This window comes from Diceros bicornis, chromosome 35 (genome assembly GCF_020826845.1).
Source record: "Diceros bicornis minor isolate mBicDic1 chromosome 35, mDicBic1.mat.cur, whole genome shotgun sequence".
NCBI lineage: Eukaryota > Metazoa > Chordata > Mammalia > Perissodactyla > Rhinocerotidae > Diceros > Diceros bicornis.
The window spans coordinates 31,697,157-31,716,662 of NC_080774.1; the positions used below are offsets into that span (position 1 = coordinate 31,697,157).

The 19,506-nt window shown below is 41.7% G+C and overlaps 1 protein-coding gene across 8 annotated transcripts in view; it reads right to left on the reverse strand.

Annotated features, from left to right (window-relative positions):
- LOC131398511 (zinc finger protein 184-like) overlaps window positions 1–19,506 on the reverse strand; it is a 40,690-nt gene that overhangs the window by 16,463 nt on the left and 4,721 nt on the right. For 5 of the 8 annotated variants that reach the window (XR_009216906.1, XR_009216905.1, XR_009216904.1 and 2 more), the window contains exons 2-4: window positions 6,782–6,985; window positions 6,079–6,177; window positions 4,349–4,435 (exon numbers count right to left, since the gene is read on the reverse strand). Coding sequence is in view for 5 of the 8 variants with exons in the window: in XM_058532129.1 (XP_058388112.1) it covers window positions 4,349–4,435; window positions 6,079–6,177; window positions 6,782–6,985 (390 nt within the window). In the remaining 3 variants the exon portion in view is untranslated. Of the gene's footprint in view, window positions 1–40; window positions 4,436–6,078; window positions 6,178–6,781; window positions 6,986–8,326; window positions 8,708–19,506 lie in introns of those variants that run through there. The other 3 variants (XM_058532121.1, XM_058532119.1, XM_058532120.1) reach the window with 3 other exon arrangements.

Genomic DNA, 19,506 nt, shown 5'->3' on the forward strand with positions numbered 1-19,506 from the left:
AAGGTCAAATCCCAGAGACACAGGCTCCAGAGAAGCCTGAGATTAATCAGAGGACTACAGAGCACTCCCCCTTCCCCTCCTCCTTCCCACTGCATTAACAGGGCTCCTGGATCAAAACGGGATTTCAACGGAAAGAGCTTCAAGTCTCAGATCTGACTGAAGAAGCAGTATCAAGGGAAACGTGAAGGGAACAGGGAGGACAAAACAAACAACAAAAAACCCTGCAAAGTACAAAGGGCCCAGAGGAAAGCAGCACTAAAGAGAGTTCTGGATCCTCCACGTCCTCACGGCACCCGCTGTGGACAACTCCCACTGCAGACATTCTGTGAACACGTGGCAGGAACACACTGGGTTCTCAAATTGCATTTCACTGAAGACTCATGAGGGTGAACACATTCCCATTTGAGTTTTAGCAACGGAATCCCCTTCTGGGAAGTGTCCGTTCAGGTCTGTTGTCCATTTTCTCCTGTTTTCTTTGTAGATACGAGTCCTCTGTTGGACATGTGGACTGCACAAAGCCTCCTCCACTTTGTGGCTTATCTTTTATGCTCTTTCTGGTGTCTACTGATGAACAGATGTTCTTCACTTCAAAGGAGTCAATCTTTTCCTCCAGGGTCAGCACATTGTCCCCTGGTCGCGTCACCTCTGCCCACCCCAAAGTCAGGAAACCCTCTCCTTTGTTTTCTTCTCAACGTTTATTATTCTACCTCACACAATTGGATCCACAATAAATCTGGGATTGATTTTTGGATATGATTTTGCAGTTGGGTTAAAGATTTCCATACAAAAAGTTGACCCAGCATCATTTCTTGGAAAGGATGGTCAAACCTGTTTTTGGGTTAATTTTCAGGAGTCGGGTATTTTAGCTGCAGTCATCGCAAGTGCTTGTTGTACAACCTGCAGCAGCTCATTCGTTTCTTCAGCATTAACTGGGGCCCTGCTGCATGCCAAGCTCGGTGCGAGGTGCTGGGACCTGGGGGCACTGCTCTCAAGGTTCCCAGGGGAGAGGACACACAAGAAACCACCACAGAATGGTCTCTCTCATCACCTCTGTATCTCCCAGCCTCGTCCAGAGCCCAGCACATAGTAGGAGCCTAATAAATAGCAACTGCCTTTGGCTATCTTATATTATTTAGGACAGAGGATCCCTCCCTCATCGATGTGGTAAATAGGAGGTGATCAGAACACTGAGTTTACTAAAAAAATGATTCATTAGAGAAGCCAGAGAATTACCTTCAAAGAAATACCTGTCATCATTTTCCAGAAAAAAGATCCCTTCTCTAATTTTTAGAAAATAACTCAAGAATGCACAAAACGTTATTTCTCTGTATGGTACAACTTATGACTACTATGTTGCCCTAAGTTACCAATTTTAAATGCTTTAGAATTTTTATACAATGTAAAATGTTGATATATTACTTATAGTTGATTATCTAAACCCACAGCGTTCAAGAAACTTATTCTGTACCTTTACAGAAGGTATTTTAGGCTTTGCAGGCTTATTACGGACTGAATCGTGTTCCTCCAAATCCATATGTTGAAGCCTGCTACGGGCTGAATGTTTGTGTCCCACCCAAAGTCCGTATGTTGAAATCCTGTCCTCCGACGTGATGGTACCAGGAAGTGGGGCCTTTGGGAGGCGGTTAGGTCATGAAGACAGAGCCCTCACGAATAGGGTTACTGCCTTCATAAAAGATGCCCCAGAGAGTCCTTGTCCCTTCCACCACACGAGGACACAGTGGGAAGACAATGTCTATGAACCTGGAAGAGGGCTCTCACCAGACACTGAATCTGCCAGCACCTTGTTCTTGAACTTTCCAGCCTCCAGAACTGGGAGAAATAAATTTCTGCTGTTTATAAGCCACCCAGTGAATGGTATACCTGTTATGGCAGCCTGAACAGGTTAAAACAAAGCCCTAAACCCCAATGTGACTGTGTTTGAAGATAGGGCCTTTAAAGAGATAATTAAGATAATACTTGAGGCCATAAGGATGGGGCCCAAATCCAACAGAACTGGTGTCCATATAAGAAGAGGAAGAGATACCAGAAGGCACACACAGAGGAAATGCCATGTGAGGGCACAGCAAGAAGGTGGCCATCTACACACCAAGGAGAGAGGCCTCAGGAGAAACCAAACCTACCAGCACACTGATCTTGGAATTGCAGCTTCTAGAACTGTGAGAAAGTATATTTCTGTTGTTGAAGCCACCTAGTCTGCAGTATTTTGTTATAGCAGCCTAGTAATCTAACACAAGGCTGTACAGTTTCTGTCACAACTATTCAACTCTGCCTTTGTAGAGTGAAAGCAGTCATAGACAATATATAAACAAAGGGATGTGACCATGTTCCAATAAAACTTTATTTACAAAAACAGGTATAGGCTGGATTTGGTGCATGGGCCATAGTTTACTGACCCCTGATCTACAGTATTTAAAGCTACGTCTATATAAAGTAGGGCATCAGATTTGAAGTGTGAGCCTCACCTTCTCATACATAACTTGATATATATAGATCATATAAATGATCTAGAATCATTTATAGATTCAACAGACATTATTTCTACATGTTTTCCAGAAACTCAACATGATGTATAAGAAGATTTAACTTTCATGTATGACTCCATGGTTTTAAAAATGTTATTTATAAGATTCCCCCCAGTGTTTTAAAATTTTTAATGAGATAATATTACAGTAAAACATTTCACATACCTTTCACTTTCTTAGTTTTCTTTATGATGAGTATATTAACTATTACTGAATACATGACATGTAAAATATTTTCCACAATTACATTATAGGGTTTTTCTCTTTTATTAATTTATTGATGTTGAGGAATGCCTGTGTTTATGCTGAAATATTTCCCACCTTAAATACATTTATTGAATTTCTCTCCAGTCTGAATTTCTTTGTAATTGGCACATTATAAAGGTTTCTTTCTCTTATGAATCCCTTGATGTTGAGCAAGGTATGCATTTACAGTGAAGGCCTTTCCAGATTCCTTACATTGATAAGGTTTTTCTCCAGTATGCATCCTCTAGTGTTGAGTCAGATATGCACTCTGACCAAAGGTTTTCCCACACTCATTACACTTGTAGGGTTTCTCTTCAGAATGAGTTCTCTGATGTTGATTAAGGTGTGTACTTCTGCTGAAAGACTTGTGACATTTTTTGCATTTATAAGGTTTCTCTCCAGTATGAATTCTCTGGTGTTGAGTAAGGTGTGTATTCCATCGAAAAGCTTTCCCACACTCATTACATTCAAAGGGTTTTTCTCCAGTATGGATCCTCTTATGTTGAATTAGGGATGACCTATAACTATAGGCTTTGCCACACTGAATATATTTGTAGGATTTCTCTCCAGTATGTGTTCTCAGATGTAAAGTAGGCTGGATGCTCTGGGTAAAGGCTTTCCCACATTCTTTGCATTCAAATGGTTTTTCTCCAGTATGAATCCTCTTGTGTTGCATTAGGGGTGAGCTATGACTATAGGTTTTACCACATTCGGTACATTCATAAGGTTTCTCTCCCAAATGAGTTCTTAGATGTAGAGTAAGTTGAATGCTCTGAATAAAGGCCTTGCCACACTGATTACATTCATAGGGTTTCTCCCCAGTATGAGTTTTCTGGTGCAGAGTTACATGTGACCTTTGGCTAAAGGCCCTCCCACACTGACTACATTCATAAGGTCTCTCTCCTGTGTGGATCCTCTGATGTTGTGTGAGGCACGTACTTTGGCTGAAGGCTTTCTCACACTCACGATACTCACAGCGTTTTTCTCCAGTATGAGTTCTCTGCCGTAGAACAAGAGACGAGTCCCAGTGTGTGAATGACTTCCCACATATATTACACTCATATGGTCTCTCTCCTGCATGACACCTTTCATGTTGTACAAGGTGTGTTCCCCTGCTGAAAGATTTCCCACAATTCTACATTTGAAGGGTTTTTCCCTAGCACCAAACTTCTGATACCTAATAACGTATGAATTAACTCCAGTATGAGTACTCTGGTGTTGAGTGAGATCCGAACCACAGCTAAAGCATTTCCCACATTTATCACATTTGTATGGTTTTTCACTCATGTAGATCCTCTGATGATTACTTAGATCTAGGTTATGTGAAAAGCTACTGTCATCACTGTCATCTTTATCCATTATTTTCCCTGAAGTTATTTTGTTTTGAGTAACAAAGTTTGATTGCTGTCTAAACTCTCCCTCAAATCCATTATCTTCATGAATGTTCTCCTGAGTCAGGCTCTTCTTATGGGTAAATGCCATTTGCCCTAGAGGGCTCTTTAAACAGCCCAGAGATTCTGGGCCTTCTCTGGTGGAGTAACAGATTCCATTATCTTTACCTTTGTTGATTATCACATCCTGGGAAAATTCTTTAGAAATTACTTGCTTCAGATTTGATTCTTCAGTTCCAGATCTGATCTCTTGGTCTGAAAGAAATAAAAAGTGGAGGATATTTGACCATTTAGAGAGACAGAAAGCATGAGCTAGTCAAAGCCACATATAATATGTTTCTATTACTTTTATTCTTTGATTTCCCAAACAGAGATATTGGGCTTTGGCTGATTTGAAATATGTGATGTAAGCCACTATGCACAGCAGCAAGAAAGAAGTGACCATGGACACATAAGTGGTTATAGGAGTGCTGATAAGTGAGGCAAATGAGGACTGCCTTTCTGGAATGACTGAAGGGTGAAAACTAGGACCTTGAGAATGCACAAGGAGTGGTGATGAGGGGAATCACTAGGATAAGAACTAGTGGAGGAAAAGCAGATCAAGGTATTACCTGGAGTCACCATGTGCCTAGGTCATTGGGAAATGTCACCACTAATCTCTCAGCCTCCAACCTCTTTTCCCTGTTTGCCCATTTTGTAAGCTGCCACAGTTAACATCTCTGAAACACCAATTCACCAGGTCTGTAAGGATGGTCCCATTCCACCCATTCTCCTGCTGCTATCAGAGGCAACCTATAGCCACTGTTGAGTCGATGAGGGGGCCACTGACTTATGAGGAGATAAGCAGAAACCGCACATGCAGAATCCACCCTAGGAGAGGGGGCATGAGAGGACAAGGAACAGAGGAGCTGAGTGAACTGGAAAGTGATTATGTGAAGTCTTGCTGAGGCTGAATGCAGCAGGGAATCACAGTGTGGGTTCTGGCAGGTGGTGGCCATGGTTACGAAGATGTTCCTAGTAGACCTGCCTAACAGCAACACTGAAAGTGGATTAAGAGAAGAGAGAAGGAATGGAGAAATTCCAGCCACTGCCCATGATGGCACAGGTTGACAAAGGGGGTGGCAGTGTATGGGTGATTCAATCAGAACCAGGAGACAGGGGCTGCAGAGGATGAGGGACAGGAAGGGTCAGGTGACTAAAGGGTTTCTGTGCTGAATTTGAAGGGACAGCTGCGGGTCCACGTGGAGATAGCCGAGGGGAGGGCAGGGCTGCAGTGCAGGGAGGACAGAGGTGCCAGGTGCAGACAGCGAGCTTTCAGTATGGGCGGCCATCGGGTCTGGTCCTTCTGCAAGCGTGTGAGAATGAACAGAGAAGAGCAAAGGGTGACAGGGACAGGAGATGGAGGAAGGCAAATGCATGAGGTGTGGTGTCAGGAAACCAAGGAGGAGAGGGCAGGAGGAGGGAAGAGGTGCAAGAACTTCTGGAAACGGGGATAGAAAGCCTCTCTGGACCCGACTAGACAAAAGGTGCGCACCGTGGGGAGCCTGGGGAGAGAGGCTGGTGGCTGCGGGAACTGTGGTAACTGAGGGAATGAGGAAAGAAAGGGAGGCGAAAGCGGCATGACTGTCCACTGAGGGGATTTTCTCAAGAGGGCAGAATGCCTGGCAGTGCGGGGAAGGGAGTGCCCCTGAGAGGAGGAAGAAGAAAGTGCAGCTGGGGAGGGGCCCAGGCACACGCAGGAGAGGAGCAGAGTGGCAGGAGGCGGCTCCTGCGCAGGGACTGTTCCGATGCAGCCCTGATTTCCCCTGGTGAAGGCTCTGTGGCAGCGCTTCTAGAAACCATCAGCTTGCTGGCCAGCCTTGTGCGTGAGCTCCCAGAACTCCTTCCCGCCTGTTCACCTGGAGAGGGGTCCCTAGGGATGGCCCTCCATACCATCCAGGGCAATCCACCTTGCTCCAATTGGGAGATCACATCAGGCTTTGAATCCTGGCGCCTTGCTTGGGAAAGACAAGAGGTGTAGGTGTTGGGGCCGGTGACAGGGGTGAGCCCAGAGCCCTGCCTCCATTTCCCTGCCTTCAGGACCTTTGCAGCATGAATGACGGGGCAGGGGTGGGGGGCAGCCTCAGGCTCCCACTCCTGATCACACAAAGGACAAGCAGCAGAAACAGAAATACCCCGAGTCCATGTCCTCTGAACATCAAAGTGTGAATCCGAAGGTCAGAGGCCTCAGGCTTCGGGATTCACGGTTTGGATAGAGAAGAGAAAGTGACTCCTCATTCTCCAACCCCTACAGGCAGAGAAGGTTCACACCGGGCCTCAAAGATTGGTAGGCAAACATGCCTTTGCAAGTCCAAAACCTCTTTCCAAGTGTCTGTTGCATCTTTCAAAATCATGCATGTTTTCATTGTAATCTATAAGATTCTGTGTTTAATTAATGTAAAAATAATCACTTGCCAATTAAATTAATTAATGTCTCCTCTCTTCCCATCAGCTAAGCAGACAATCTGGGAAGATGGCACCTTCGTCCCTCGTCCCTCCCAGGGTGCTGCCTGGTGCTGCCCTCCAGGCCAGTGTGGACGGTGGTCCTGGGACTGCCCTTACCCAGGGACGCCAGGCTCCTGTAGTTCTCCAGCATCACTTCCCAGTACAACGCCTTCTGCGTGGGGCCCAGATGCTCCCCTCCTCCTGGGTGAACTCCACGGCTACGTCCTGGAACGTCACTGGGTCCTGAGGCATTACACACGACAGTGCTTGGCAGCGGGAATGCCACGCATGGCACATCACCGAGTGCGGCCAAGGCTGTCCCTGCAGGCAGAGGAAGGTATATGCAGAGAAACCAGTAACCTATATCTTGCTGAACACAAAACAGTAGTGGCAGTCTCGTTCAAGCAAGAACAAGACACCAATGCTGAGTCTGCTATTCTGATATTCTCTCGCAAGTTCTAGTAAATGCAGTAAGGCATTCCAGCAGAGTAATGACAGCTACAGGCCCAACTGTGAGGATCTCAGGGACATGATGTCAAGGCGGAAAAGCGAATTGTAGAGTGAAACATGGAGTACGCATTTATTCAGTCTTACAGACTGAACTGTGTCCCCTCGAAAGTCGTATGTTGAAGCCCTAAACCCCACTGTGACAGTATTTGGCAACAGGGTCTTTAAGGCGGTAATTAAGGTTAAATGAGGTCATAAGGATGGAGCCCTAATCCAATAGGACTGGTGTCCATATTAGGAGAGAAAGAGACACCTGGAGTGCATGCACACAGGGGAAAGCCCAGGTGAGGACACAGCAAGAAGGGGGTCGTTGACAAGCCAGGCGAGAGGCCTCTCCAGAAACCAACCCTGACAGCACCTTGATCTTGGACTTCTAGCCTCCAAAACTGTGCGAAAATAAATTTCTATTGTTTAAGCCACTCAGTCTATGGTGTTTTGTTATGGCAGCCTTGGCAAGTTAATACATTCAGAGTTCAAACATGTAAATTAGAACAATATATGGTTTAGGGATATGTGTGGTAAAACCATAAAGAAAAACATTCCTACAAATTTCAGGATAAAGGTTATATTCCAAGGAGAAGGGACAGGGATGTTTTTTAAAAATGAACAGATGGATAAGGAAGAAATATGAATATTAAATTATTTGGAACAGGAGAAAAAGAGTTGCTGGAAGGAAGGTTGGTGAGGGCTCAGCAAACAAGAGGGAACTAGGTGCTGGGGTTGTGCAGTGAATGATGTCAAGGTACAGCTTACTTGTGGCTCAGTCTTCCTTCTTATTCTTTCCACAAATATGGCACCACCCTCTCCTGGCCCCTCCTGCTCAGACCCGGGGCCTCCCCATCTTTCTCCTCCTCAAATGACTAGGGTCCACAGACCTCTGTCCTGGGCTCTCCTGGATCCCCTTTTCTTCCCTTCCTCGGTGTCTCCCTGGGCTCATCCACTCCCAGGACCTCAGGACCATCTTCCTGCCCCCAACTCCCAATGTTGGCTTCTAGGTATGAATCCTTGAGTTGTCAGGACAGAGTGAGAGGCGAAGAAGAAGAAGTCACTGGAGAAGCCAGGGCAATAGCACCATCTCCGTCACTCGGGGACATGCTCTCCTCCACAAAGGTGGAGACACCCTGAGACAGAGACCCTACAAGTGGCAGTGCCCACCTCACCAGGAATGGAGCCTCTTCACCAAAGATCCACTGATATCGCCCAGAGCCAAGGGCAGCAGAGGCCAGGGGGACAGACAAGTGGTGATGGCTGAGTCGCAACATTGCAGGGCATCCTCACCAAAGCCCTGAGAGGACAGAGAAGGCCTCAGAGATCCAGCCAGGCGAGCAGTTGACTCAGTGCCACAGTCACCGAAGCAGATGCTCACATAGTCCAAAACCACAAGGGGGCAAACGGACAAAAGTGGCTGATCCAACAGCTGAGAATATGTACCCCCAGGCCAGTCAGACAAGGGCTGAGTAAACACCATGCTCTCCCTCGTCTGTTTTAGTTCACCCACAAGTATAAACCGAAAGGTAGTTCCAGCAAGGAGAAATGAACTCACCTAAATACCTAAGGTTTCAAAATTGTTTCACAGGTAACCAACTTGAGATTTTTTAAGGATATCATTTTTAATTTGTAATAAAATTTTACAATTTGAATTTTCAAAAGTAAAATGCTCTAGGCACCTATTAATAAAGATTTACAATAGTTTTAATTAGTAAGAATACAGTCAGGAAAGGATAAGTATGCAATGTAAATATTACAAAAAATCAACTGTTCTTCAAACAAAATTCCTACCTATGTGGGCAGCAGGCTTCAGATGTTAACAAATTGATTAAAGATTTAAATGGAGACTTATAGAGACGCTTGGTTTAGCTGTAAATTGATTCTTTGCTTCTGGCTAAATATAAGTTAAACGTGATGAGAAATTGAGGATCTTTATGACTGGAGAATTAATTTATCCAGACCCTACTGGGAAGAGCTTCTCTCAGCTAGAGGTTATGTTCATGGTAATTCCTTTTGGAAATTTAGTTTCTAAAATAGAAAGTCATTTTTTGTTTGTTTGTTTTTTGAGGAAGACTGGCCATGTGCTAACATCTGTTGCCAATCTTCCTCTTTTTTTTCTTTTTTCTCTCCAAAGCCCCAGTACATAGTTATGTATCACAGTTGTAGAGTTGTAGCTCTTCTATGTAGGACACAATCGTTGATGAGTGGCGAGTAGGTCCGCGCCCAGGATCCGAACCTGTGAACCCCAGGCCACCATGCGGAACGCGCGAACTCAACCACTACGCCACCGGCCTGGCCCCCAAAATAGAAAGTCATTTTTAAAGGTACAGTTGATAATCTATGTAGAGAACTCAGAATGGGCTGTTTCATTTAAGCATTGATGATTAAAGGACTGAATTCAAGGCTTTTAGTGTATTATATATACTAAGGACAGAGGGTACGCTCTTAATCAGGTACTTGAAGAAAAAAGTAAAGTCTTTTTTTTAAATTTTTTTGTGAGGAAGATCAGCCCTGAGCTAACATCCATGCCAATCCTCCTCTCTTTGCTGAGGAAGACCAGCTCTGAGCTAACATCTATTGCCAATTCTCCTCCTTTTTGTTTTTCCCCAAAGCCCCAGTAGATAGTTGTATGTCATAGTTGCACATCCTGCTAGTTGCTGTACGTGGGACACGGCCTCAGCATGGTCGGAAAAGCGGTGCGTCAGTGCGCGCCCGGGATCCGAACCTGGGCGGCCCGTAGCGGAGCGAGCGCACTTAACTGCTAAGCCACGGGGCCGGCCCCAAAAGTAAAGTCTTTATAAAAAAGACAAAGGGAGGCTGACTGATATTACATATTTGTGCACTGATTTTTCCTTCAGAAGAAATGGAATGAAAACAGAAGCTTTTAGTAACTGGATAATGGAATGAAAACTATTTTGTTGAATACATATTTTTCCAAATACTTGATTATGAGCTTATCTGGAGAATATTAACCATGGCTACCAAGAATAAGATATTAAATGCAAAAAAAAAAAAAAAAAGATTTAGGGGCCAGCCCAGTGGCATAGTGGTTAAGTTTGCGTGCTCCGCTTTGGTGGCCTGGGGTTCACAGGTTCAGACCCTGGGTGTGGACCTAAGCACCACTCATCAAGCCACGCTATGGCGGCATCCCACATATAAAAGAGGGAGATGGGCACAGATGTTAGCTCAGGGCTAATCTTCCTCAGCAAAAAAGAGGAAGATTGGCAACGGATGTTAGCTGAGGGCCAATCTTCTTCACCAAAAAAAAAAAAAAAGGATTTAAATGGAAACCCAAGACATTTTTCATAAAGAAGCCAAATGAGGGGAACTTTCCCAATTAGACACTGGTTCAAAACCAAGGTCATTAAAACAACACCATATTCATGAAACCAGGCAGCTCACATGACACGTAAACAGACAAACACATGGGCTTTTTAGGCCAGCAAGGGGAGATGGACCACTCAAAAATGGTATCGGACAACAGGCTAATCACTTGGAAAAATAAAAAGAAGATACTCACCTCGATCACTCTTAAGGACTAAATGTGTTCATTTTTAAAGCCATAATAGTCAGAGAAGGAACTATAGGCTTTTGAAAAGAATAACCTTGGGGAAGGCTGACATCAAGGGAGAGTCCATTCTGAAAACAATAAGCATACTTGAAAACAAAGAAATCTAGATTTTCTGTATGACCTAAACAAATCTGAAAGACAACCAACTGGAAAAAGGAATTTGTAAGGTACATCATTTTCAAAGGATTGATAATCTTCCAAGTAAAAAATTCTTACAAATCAAGGCCAGCTCCGTGGCCTAGTGGTTAAGTTTGGCATGCTCCACTTCGGTGGCCCTAGTTTGGTTCCTGGGCGCAGACCTACGCCACTCATCAGCGGCCATGCTGTGGTGGCAACGCACATACAAAACAGAGGAAGATGGGCACAGATGTTAGCACAGGGTGAATCCTCCTCAACCAAAAAGAAGAAGATTGGCAACAGATGTTAGCTCATGGCAAACATTCCTCAGAAAAAAAAAATTCTTATACATCAACAAGAATAAAACAAGAAAGAGAAAATGGACATAAGATATGAGTAAGTAATTCACAGAAGAAATTCAAATGGCTAATAAATATATGAAAAAATGTTCAACCACACTAATGAAAACTTGAAATGTAAATTAAAGGAGTAACATTTTTTTACCTGTTGAATTGGCAAAGGTTAAAAAGTTTGCTAGACTTCAGTTTCCAGTAATTGACTGAATGAATATCATCTTCCTTCCTTCCTTCCTTCCTTCCTCCCTCCCACCCTCCCTCCCTTCCTTTCTTCCCTTGTATGCTCTTTCCCCATTCTCATTGCCCTTCCTCTTTCAATGAGCAACAATTCATTCAAAGTGTATCTATTCATTCTTATGTGTTATATGGAGATATATATACATTTGGTGAGAAAGATTGGCCATGAGCTAATATCTGTTGCCAATCTTTCTCTGTTTTGTATGTGGGATGCTGCCACAGCATGGCTTGATGAGCAGTGTGTAGGTCCGCATCTGGGATCCGAACCAGCAAACCTCAGGCCGCCAAAGTGGAGCACATGAACTTAACCACTATGCCACCAGCCCAGCCCGAAAATGCAAGTCTTTTAGGAAAAAAACTACAAAACTTTACTGACACATGAGAAGACTGATTAGTAAAAAGGTATATATTCATCATAAATTTATTATAAAATTAATCAAAAGGCAAAATAAAATTTTTTACCTTGCTATAAAAATGATACTAAAGTTCACCTGGGAGAAAAATCAGGCAAAAGGAACTTTACAAATCTACCATTATTAAATTACCTTTGCCTCAGTTCAAAACTTTGTTTCAGTTTGAAAACAAATAATGGAACAGAATAGATAACCCCAAAACCAGGTTCTTATATATTTAACAATTGTCATAAAGGTGATATTACAAATATCTGAAGGACAAATTATTCAATTAACAGTGCTGAAATCATTATGTGATTAGCCACACATTGGATAACCTAGGTGAAATGGACAAACTTCTAGAAACACGCAATCTACCAAAACTGACTCAAGAAGAAATAGAAAATCTGAACAAGTAAGAAGATTGAATCAGTAATAAAAAATCTCCTAAGAAAGAAAAGTGCAGGACCAGATGGCTTCACTGGTGAATTCTACCAAACACTTAAGACTTAACACCAACCCTTCTTAAACTCTTCCAAAAAACTGAAGAGGAGAAACACTTCCTAACTCATTCTATGTGGCCAGCAGTACCCTGAAACTGAAACTAGACAAAGAAACTACAAGAAAAGTACAGACCAAGATCTCTTACGAATAAAAATGCAAAAACCTTCAAGAAAATACTAGCAAATTGAATTCAGCAGAATATTACAAGGATTATACACCATGACCAAGTGAGATTCATCCCAGGAATACAAGGGTGGCTCAACATACAGAAATCATTCAATGTAATATATCATATTAATGGAATGAAGGAAGAAAACTACATGACTATTTCAACTGATGCAGAAAAAGGATTTGACAAAATCTAATACCTTTTCATGATATAAACATTCAATAAACTAGGAATAGAAGGAAACTTCCTCAACATGATAAAGGCCATACATGAAAAACCCACAGCTAACATCATATTCAATGCTCATACCAATGAACAATAAGAAAAAGAAATTGAGAAAACAATTCCATTTACAACTGCATCGAAAAGAATAAAATACTTATGAATAAATTTAACCAAAGAGATGCAAGACGTTTGCTGAAAACTACAAAACATTGCCGAAAGAAATTAAAGAAGGCCAGGCTGGCCCCGTGGCTTAGCGGTTAAGTGCGCGTGCTCTGCTGCTGGCGGCCTGGGTTCGGATCCCGGGAGCGCACCGACGCACCGCTTCTCCTGCCATGCTGAGGCCGTGTCCCACATACAGCAACTAGAAGGATGTGCAGCTATGACATACAACAATCTCCTGGGGCTTTGGAGGAAAAAAATAAAATAAAAAAAAAAAAAAAGAAAGAAATTAAAGAAGGCCAAAAAAATGGAAAAGCATTCAGTGTTCATGGATTGGAAGACTTATTAACATTGTTAAGATGTCAATACTACCAAAAGCGATACACAGATTGAATGCAATCCCTATCAAAATCCCAATGATGTGTTTTGCAAAAATGGAAAAACCTATCCTAAAATTCATATGGAATTTCAAGGGAACCAGAACAGCTAAAACAATCTTGAAAAAGAAGAACCAAGTTGGAGGACTCACACTTCCTGATTTCAAAACTTACTGCAGAGTTACGGCAATGAAAACAGTGTGATACAGGCATAGGGATAGACATGATGACCAATGAAATAGAATTGAGAGCCCAGAAATAAGCCCTCCCCTCTGGCCAATTGATTTTTGAAAAGGGTGCCAAGACTGTTCAATGGGGAAAGAACAGTCTCAACAGATAGCAGGAAAAACTGGATATCTACATGCAAAAGAATGAAGTTGGACCCTTACCTTATACCACATACAAAAATGAACACAAAATGGGTGAAAGACATAAATTTAAGAGCTAAAATGATAAAACTCAGAAGAAAACATAAGGGCAAATATTCACGACTTTGGATTTGGCAATGGTTTCTTAAACATAAGACCAGAAGCACAGGCAACAAAATTAAAAAATAAATAAATTCTACTTCATCAAAATTTTAAAGTTTTGTGCATCAAAGGACACTATCAGTAGAGTGAAAAGAAAATCCATAGAATGGGAGAGAATATTTGAAAATCATATATAATAAGTGTTTAATATCCAGAATATATAAAGAACTCCTAGAACTCAACAACCACCAAAAAAAAAGTTTAAAAACGAGCAATGGACTTGCATACACACTTCTCCAATGAATATATAGAAACGTCCAACAAAACATGAAAAGATGGTCAACATGATTTGTTATTAGGGAAATGCAAATCAAAAGCATAACGAGGTATCACTTCACCCCTACCAAGATGGTTATAATAAAAGTAACGGAAAATAACAAGTGTTGACAAGGATGTGGAAAAATCAGAACCCTTGTGCATTGCTGGTGGGAAGGTAAAACAGTACAGTCGCTGTAGAAAACAGCTGGCAGTTCCTCAAAAAGTTAAACATAGAATTATCACACAACCCAGCACTTCCACTCCTAGATATATACCTGAAAGAATGGAAAACAGGGACTCAAACAGACACTTGTACACCAATGTTCATAACAGCATTGTTCACATTAGCTAAAAAGTAGAAACAACCCAAGTGTCCATTAATGTGATGTATGCATATAATGGAATATTATTCAGCATTAACAAAGAATTTAGTTCTGATATATACTACAACATATACCATATGTTAATAACAGGGAGTTATTTTTTTAATTGGTACAGAGTTTATGTTTGGGGTGATAACTGGGTATAGTTAGTGGTAATGGTTGTGTAATATTGTGAATACGATTAATGTCACTGGATTGTATACTAAAAAATGGTTAAAATGGCAAATTTTATGTTACGCATATTTTACCACAATAAAAAAAAGCAAAGTGATACCCTGTGTACATAGCATTCTGTCACTTGGGTGTAAAAGAAGGGAACAAAGGCTATAATCCAGTGGTTGTCTATGTACAGATGGTCTCCAAAGGATGCGCCAGAGATGAGGTGGAGGGGAAAACCGGGTGACCGGGGCAGAACTTGCTGTTGACTCTTTTGTACATCTGAATTCTGAATTTTGTACATGTGTTACTTAGTCACAAATTTAATTACTTAAAAAAAGAATTCACAGAAGTACGTTTTAAATAAACATTACGAGCCCAATAAGTAAATGTGAGCAGTCAATTCATGAGACACTACAAATGCCCTACCCAACTCACACCTGTACGGAAAGCACGATTCTCGGCGTCACCTGTCCTCAGCCATGTCCTCTTCTCCAGGAAGAGCTGCAGGAAGAGAGAGGGCACATGAGCACCTGCTCTGTGGGGCTCAGAACTGTCCAGAGAGGACCACCCACCCCTCCCACAGCACCCCAACAGGGGCCCCCAGGACATGGCCACTTGCGCACCCGGGGCTGTGTACTGTGAAGGAAGAAAGGCGCTTTTTCCTTGGGTTTCTTGTCTTTTCTGATCTCTGTGAGGCATTTACAGTGTAGACCACTTCTCTCTTAGAACCTACTCCCCCAACAAAGAAAATTCCAGGCCCAGATGGTTTCAATGATAAATGAATGCTATCAAACATTTAAAGGCAAAATACTTACACAAACTGTATCAGAAAATCAAAAAGAAGTGAATGCTTCCTAATTCATTTTATGAGGTCAACATAACCTTGCTACCAAAACTTGACAAATCGTTACAAGAAAAGATAATTAAAGACCAATATCATGAACACAGACACAAAAATCCTCATCACACATTAGCAAACCAAACGTATGTTTGTAAATATGTACGTGTGTGTGTATTTATATCTCCCAGAAATAAAATGTTGGGTCAACATTAGAAGATTTATGTAATTAATTACATTATAATCATATTAATAGAATAAAGGAGAAAAGTTATAATATCTTAATAGATGAAAGTGAAGAAGTGAATTAAGCAAAGTCATAGGATGTGAGAGTCTCCTTATTTCCTACTAACCTTAATACTCCAACTCCATGCCACAGTTAGCAATTCTTCATACTACACTTTCTCTGTTCATATTACTGTGCAGTTTCTGTCTCCGGGTTGGATCCTTACTGATACAGCTCAGAGAAAAAAATTACTCTAGATCTCTACTTCACTACATAACAAAAAACTGACTTGGATTATATTGTAGACCTAAACAGAAGAACTAAAACTACAACATTTCTAGAAGAAGAGATAGGAGGAAATCATTGTGACCTCGTGGTAGGGAAAGATTTCTTTTTTTTCCCCCCCCAAAGCCCCAGTAGATAGTTGTACGTCATAGTTGCACATCCCTCTAGTTGCTGTATGTGGGACTTGGACTCAGCATGGCCGGAGAACCGGTGCGTCTGTGTGTGCCCGGGATCTGAACCCGGGCTGCCAGTAGGGGAGCGCGCGCGCTTAACTGCTAAGCCACAGGGCCGGCCCCAAAAGATTTCTTAAGTAGGACACAAAAATCACTAACTATAAAAAAGTTGACAAGTTGGACTTTACCAAAATTTAAAATTTCTGCTCTATAAAAGATATCAAGAAGAGGAAAAGGCAAGCGTGTAGGAAAGGGGGTTCTGCAGGCCTGGGCCCACACACCCTGCACATTCCCAAGACAGGCCTTTTTTCAGGACTGGGCCTTGAATAGCTTCTGGGAACTGAGCTTCTAGAATGTTCTGTCGGATAAGAGTGTTTTTGCAAGCCTGAGGCCTTGAGCCATGCTGTGCCAGACTGTCCGGATAGTTTGCACTGACAATGTGACTCATAGTGAACACCTGCTTCCCACCTGGGGGTCAGGCACGCGGCACCGATTGACCGCCAATGAAAACGCGGGATGCCGAAGCGCGGGCAAGTTTCCCTGGTTGGCAACACTCCACACATGTTGTCATAAATCATTGGGGGTATTAGGTACATCCTTTGCAATCCCCTGAGGGGCCACGTGGGAGCTTATGCCTGGTGTCCTCCAGACTTTGTCCCACGCACCTTCCCTGTGCTGATTTTACTCTGAGTCCCTTTGGTGTAAGAAGCACTAACCATGAGTATAACAACTTCTGAGTCCTGTGAGATCCTTCTAGTGAAACACTGAGCCTGGAACAGCATGCCACAGACTGCAAGGAAACAGTCACTCTATATACGTGATAATGCAGACATAATACATGTAGACATACGAATATAACACACATAGAACAGATATGTGATAAAGGTCTTGTATCCAGAATATAGAAAGAATTCTCAAAGCTCAAAAATAAGAAAACAAACAACCCAATAACAAATGGGCAAGAGAGTTAAATAAACCTTCATAAAAGAAGCTATAAAAATGACAATAAGCATATGAAAAGATGTTCACCATCATTAGTCATCAGAAAAATCCAAATGAAAAACACAAGGAGATACCGACAAGTGCTGGCAAAGATCTGGAGCAAATGTAACTCTTGCACATTGTTGGTAGGAAAGTAAAATGCATCAGCCACTTTGGAAGTTTCAGAGCTTCTTATAAAGTTAAACATACGTCTACTCTACCACCCAGCAGCTATTCCATTACTAGGTGTTTATCCAAGAGAAGTGAAAATATACGTCCACAGAAAGGCTTGTACATAAATGACTATAGCAGCTGTACTCATAAAAGCTAAAAACCAGAAGCAACTCAAATGCCAATCAACAGGTGAATGAATAAACAAATTGTGCTATGTTTATACAAGGAATACCACACAGCAAACAAAATGAATGAGTTGCTCATACACACACAATATGGATGAATCTCAGAGATAATTAAGTTGAATCAAAAAAAAAAAAACAGCCAGACACAAAAGAGTACATATATTATGGTTCAATTTTCACGAAGTTCTAAAGCAAGTTCTATGATGAAAGAAATAAGATCAGAATCATATTGCTTGGTGTGAGGAACACTAGGAATTGGCTATTGGGAGACATGAGGAACTTTCTGGAGCGTTAAAAATGTTCTCTGTCTTCAAGATACAACATCCATTTATGACAAAAACTCTTAACAAAATGGGTATAGAAGGAAAGTACCTCAACATAATAAAGGCTATCTATGACAAACCCACAGCCAACATTGTACTCAACAGGGAAAGGCTGAAAGCCATTCCTCTGAGAACAGGAATGAGACAAGGCTGCCCACTCTCACCGCTCTTATTCAACATAGTACTGGAGGTTTTGGCCAGAGCAATTAGGCAAGAAAAAGGAATAAAAGGAATCCAAATAGGCAATGAAGAAGTGAAACTCTCATTATTTGCAGATGACATGATTTTATATATAGAAAACCCTAAAGAATCCATTGGAAAACTATTAGAAATAATCAACAACTACAGCAAAGTCACAGGGTACAAAATCAATCTACAGGGGCCGGCCCCGTGGCTTAGTGGTTAAGTGCGCGCGCTCCGCTGTTGGCGGCCTGGGTTCGGATCCCGGGTGCGCACCGACGCACCGCTTCTCCGGCCATGCTGAGGCCGCGCCCCACATACAGCAGCTGGAAGGATGTGCAACTATGACATACAACTACCTACTGGGGCTTTGGGGGGAAAATAAATAAATAAAATCTTTAAAAAAAAAATCAATCTACAAAAATCAGTTGCATTTCTGTATGCTAATAATGAACTAACATAAAGAGAGCTCAAAAAGATAATACCATTCACAATTGCATCAAAAAGAACAAAATATCTAGGAATAAATCTTAGCAAGGACGTGAAAGATCTATACAATGAAAACTACAAGACATTATTGAAAGAAATTGATGATGACATAAAGAAAAGGAAAGACATCTCATGCCTTGGATGGATTGGAAGAATAAACATAGTTAAAATGTCTACATTACCTAAAGCAATCTACAGATTCAATGCAATCCCAATCAGAATCTCAATGACATTCTTCACAGAAATAGAAAAAAGAATACTAAAACTCATATAGGGCAACAAAAGACCCCGAATAACTAAAGCAACCCTAAGAAAAAAGAACAAAGCTGGAGGCATCACAATCCCTGACTTCAAAACATACTACAAAGCAACAGTAATCAAAACAGCATGGTACTGGTACAAAAACAGACACACAGATCAATGGAACAGAATTGAAAGCCCAGAAATAAAACCACACATATACGGACAGCTAATTTTCAACAAAGAAGATAAGAACATACCATGGAGAAAGGAAATTCTCTTCAATAAATGGAGTTGGGAAAACTGGACAGCCACACACAAAAGAATGAAAGTGTACCACCTGCTATCACCATTCATAAAAATTAACTCAAAATGGATCAAAGACCTGAAGGTGAGACCTGAAACTATAAAACTCATAGAAGAAAATACAGGCAACACACTGTACAACATTGGTCATAAAGGAATCTTTTCGGATGTCATGCCTACTCAGACTAAGGAAACTAAAGAAAAAATAAGCAAGTGGGACTTTATCAGACTAAAGAGTTTCTACAAGACAAATGAAACCAGAATCAAAATGAACAGACAACCCACCAGCTGGGAGAAAATATTTGCAAAACATATATCTGACAAGGGGTTAATCTCCATAATATATAAAGAACTCACACAACTGAACAACAAAAAAACAAACATCAAAAGATGAGCAGAGGAAATGAACAGACACTTCTCCAAAGAAGATATACAGATGGCCAATAAGCATATGAAAAGGTATTCAACATCACTAATCATCAGGGAAATGCAAATCAAAACAACACTAAG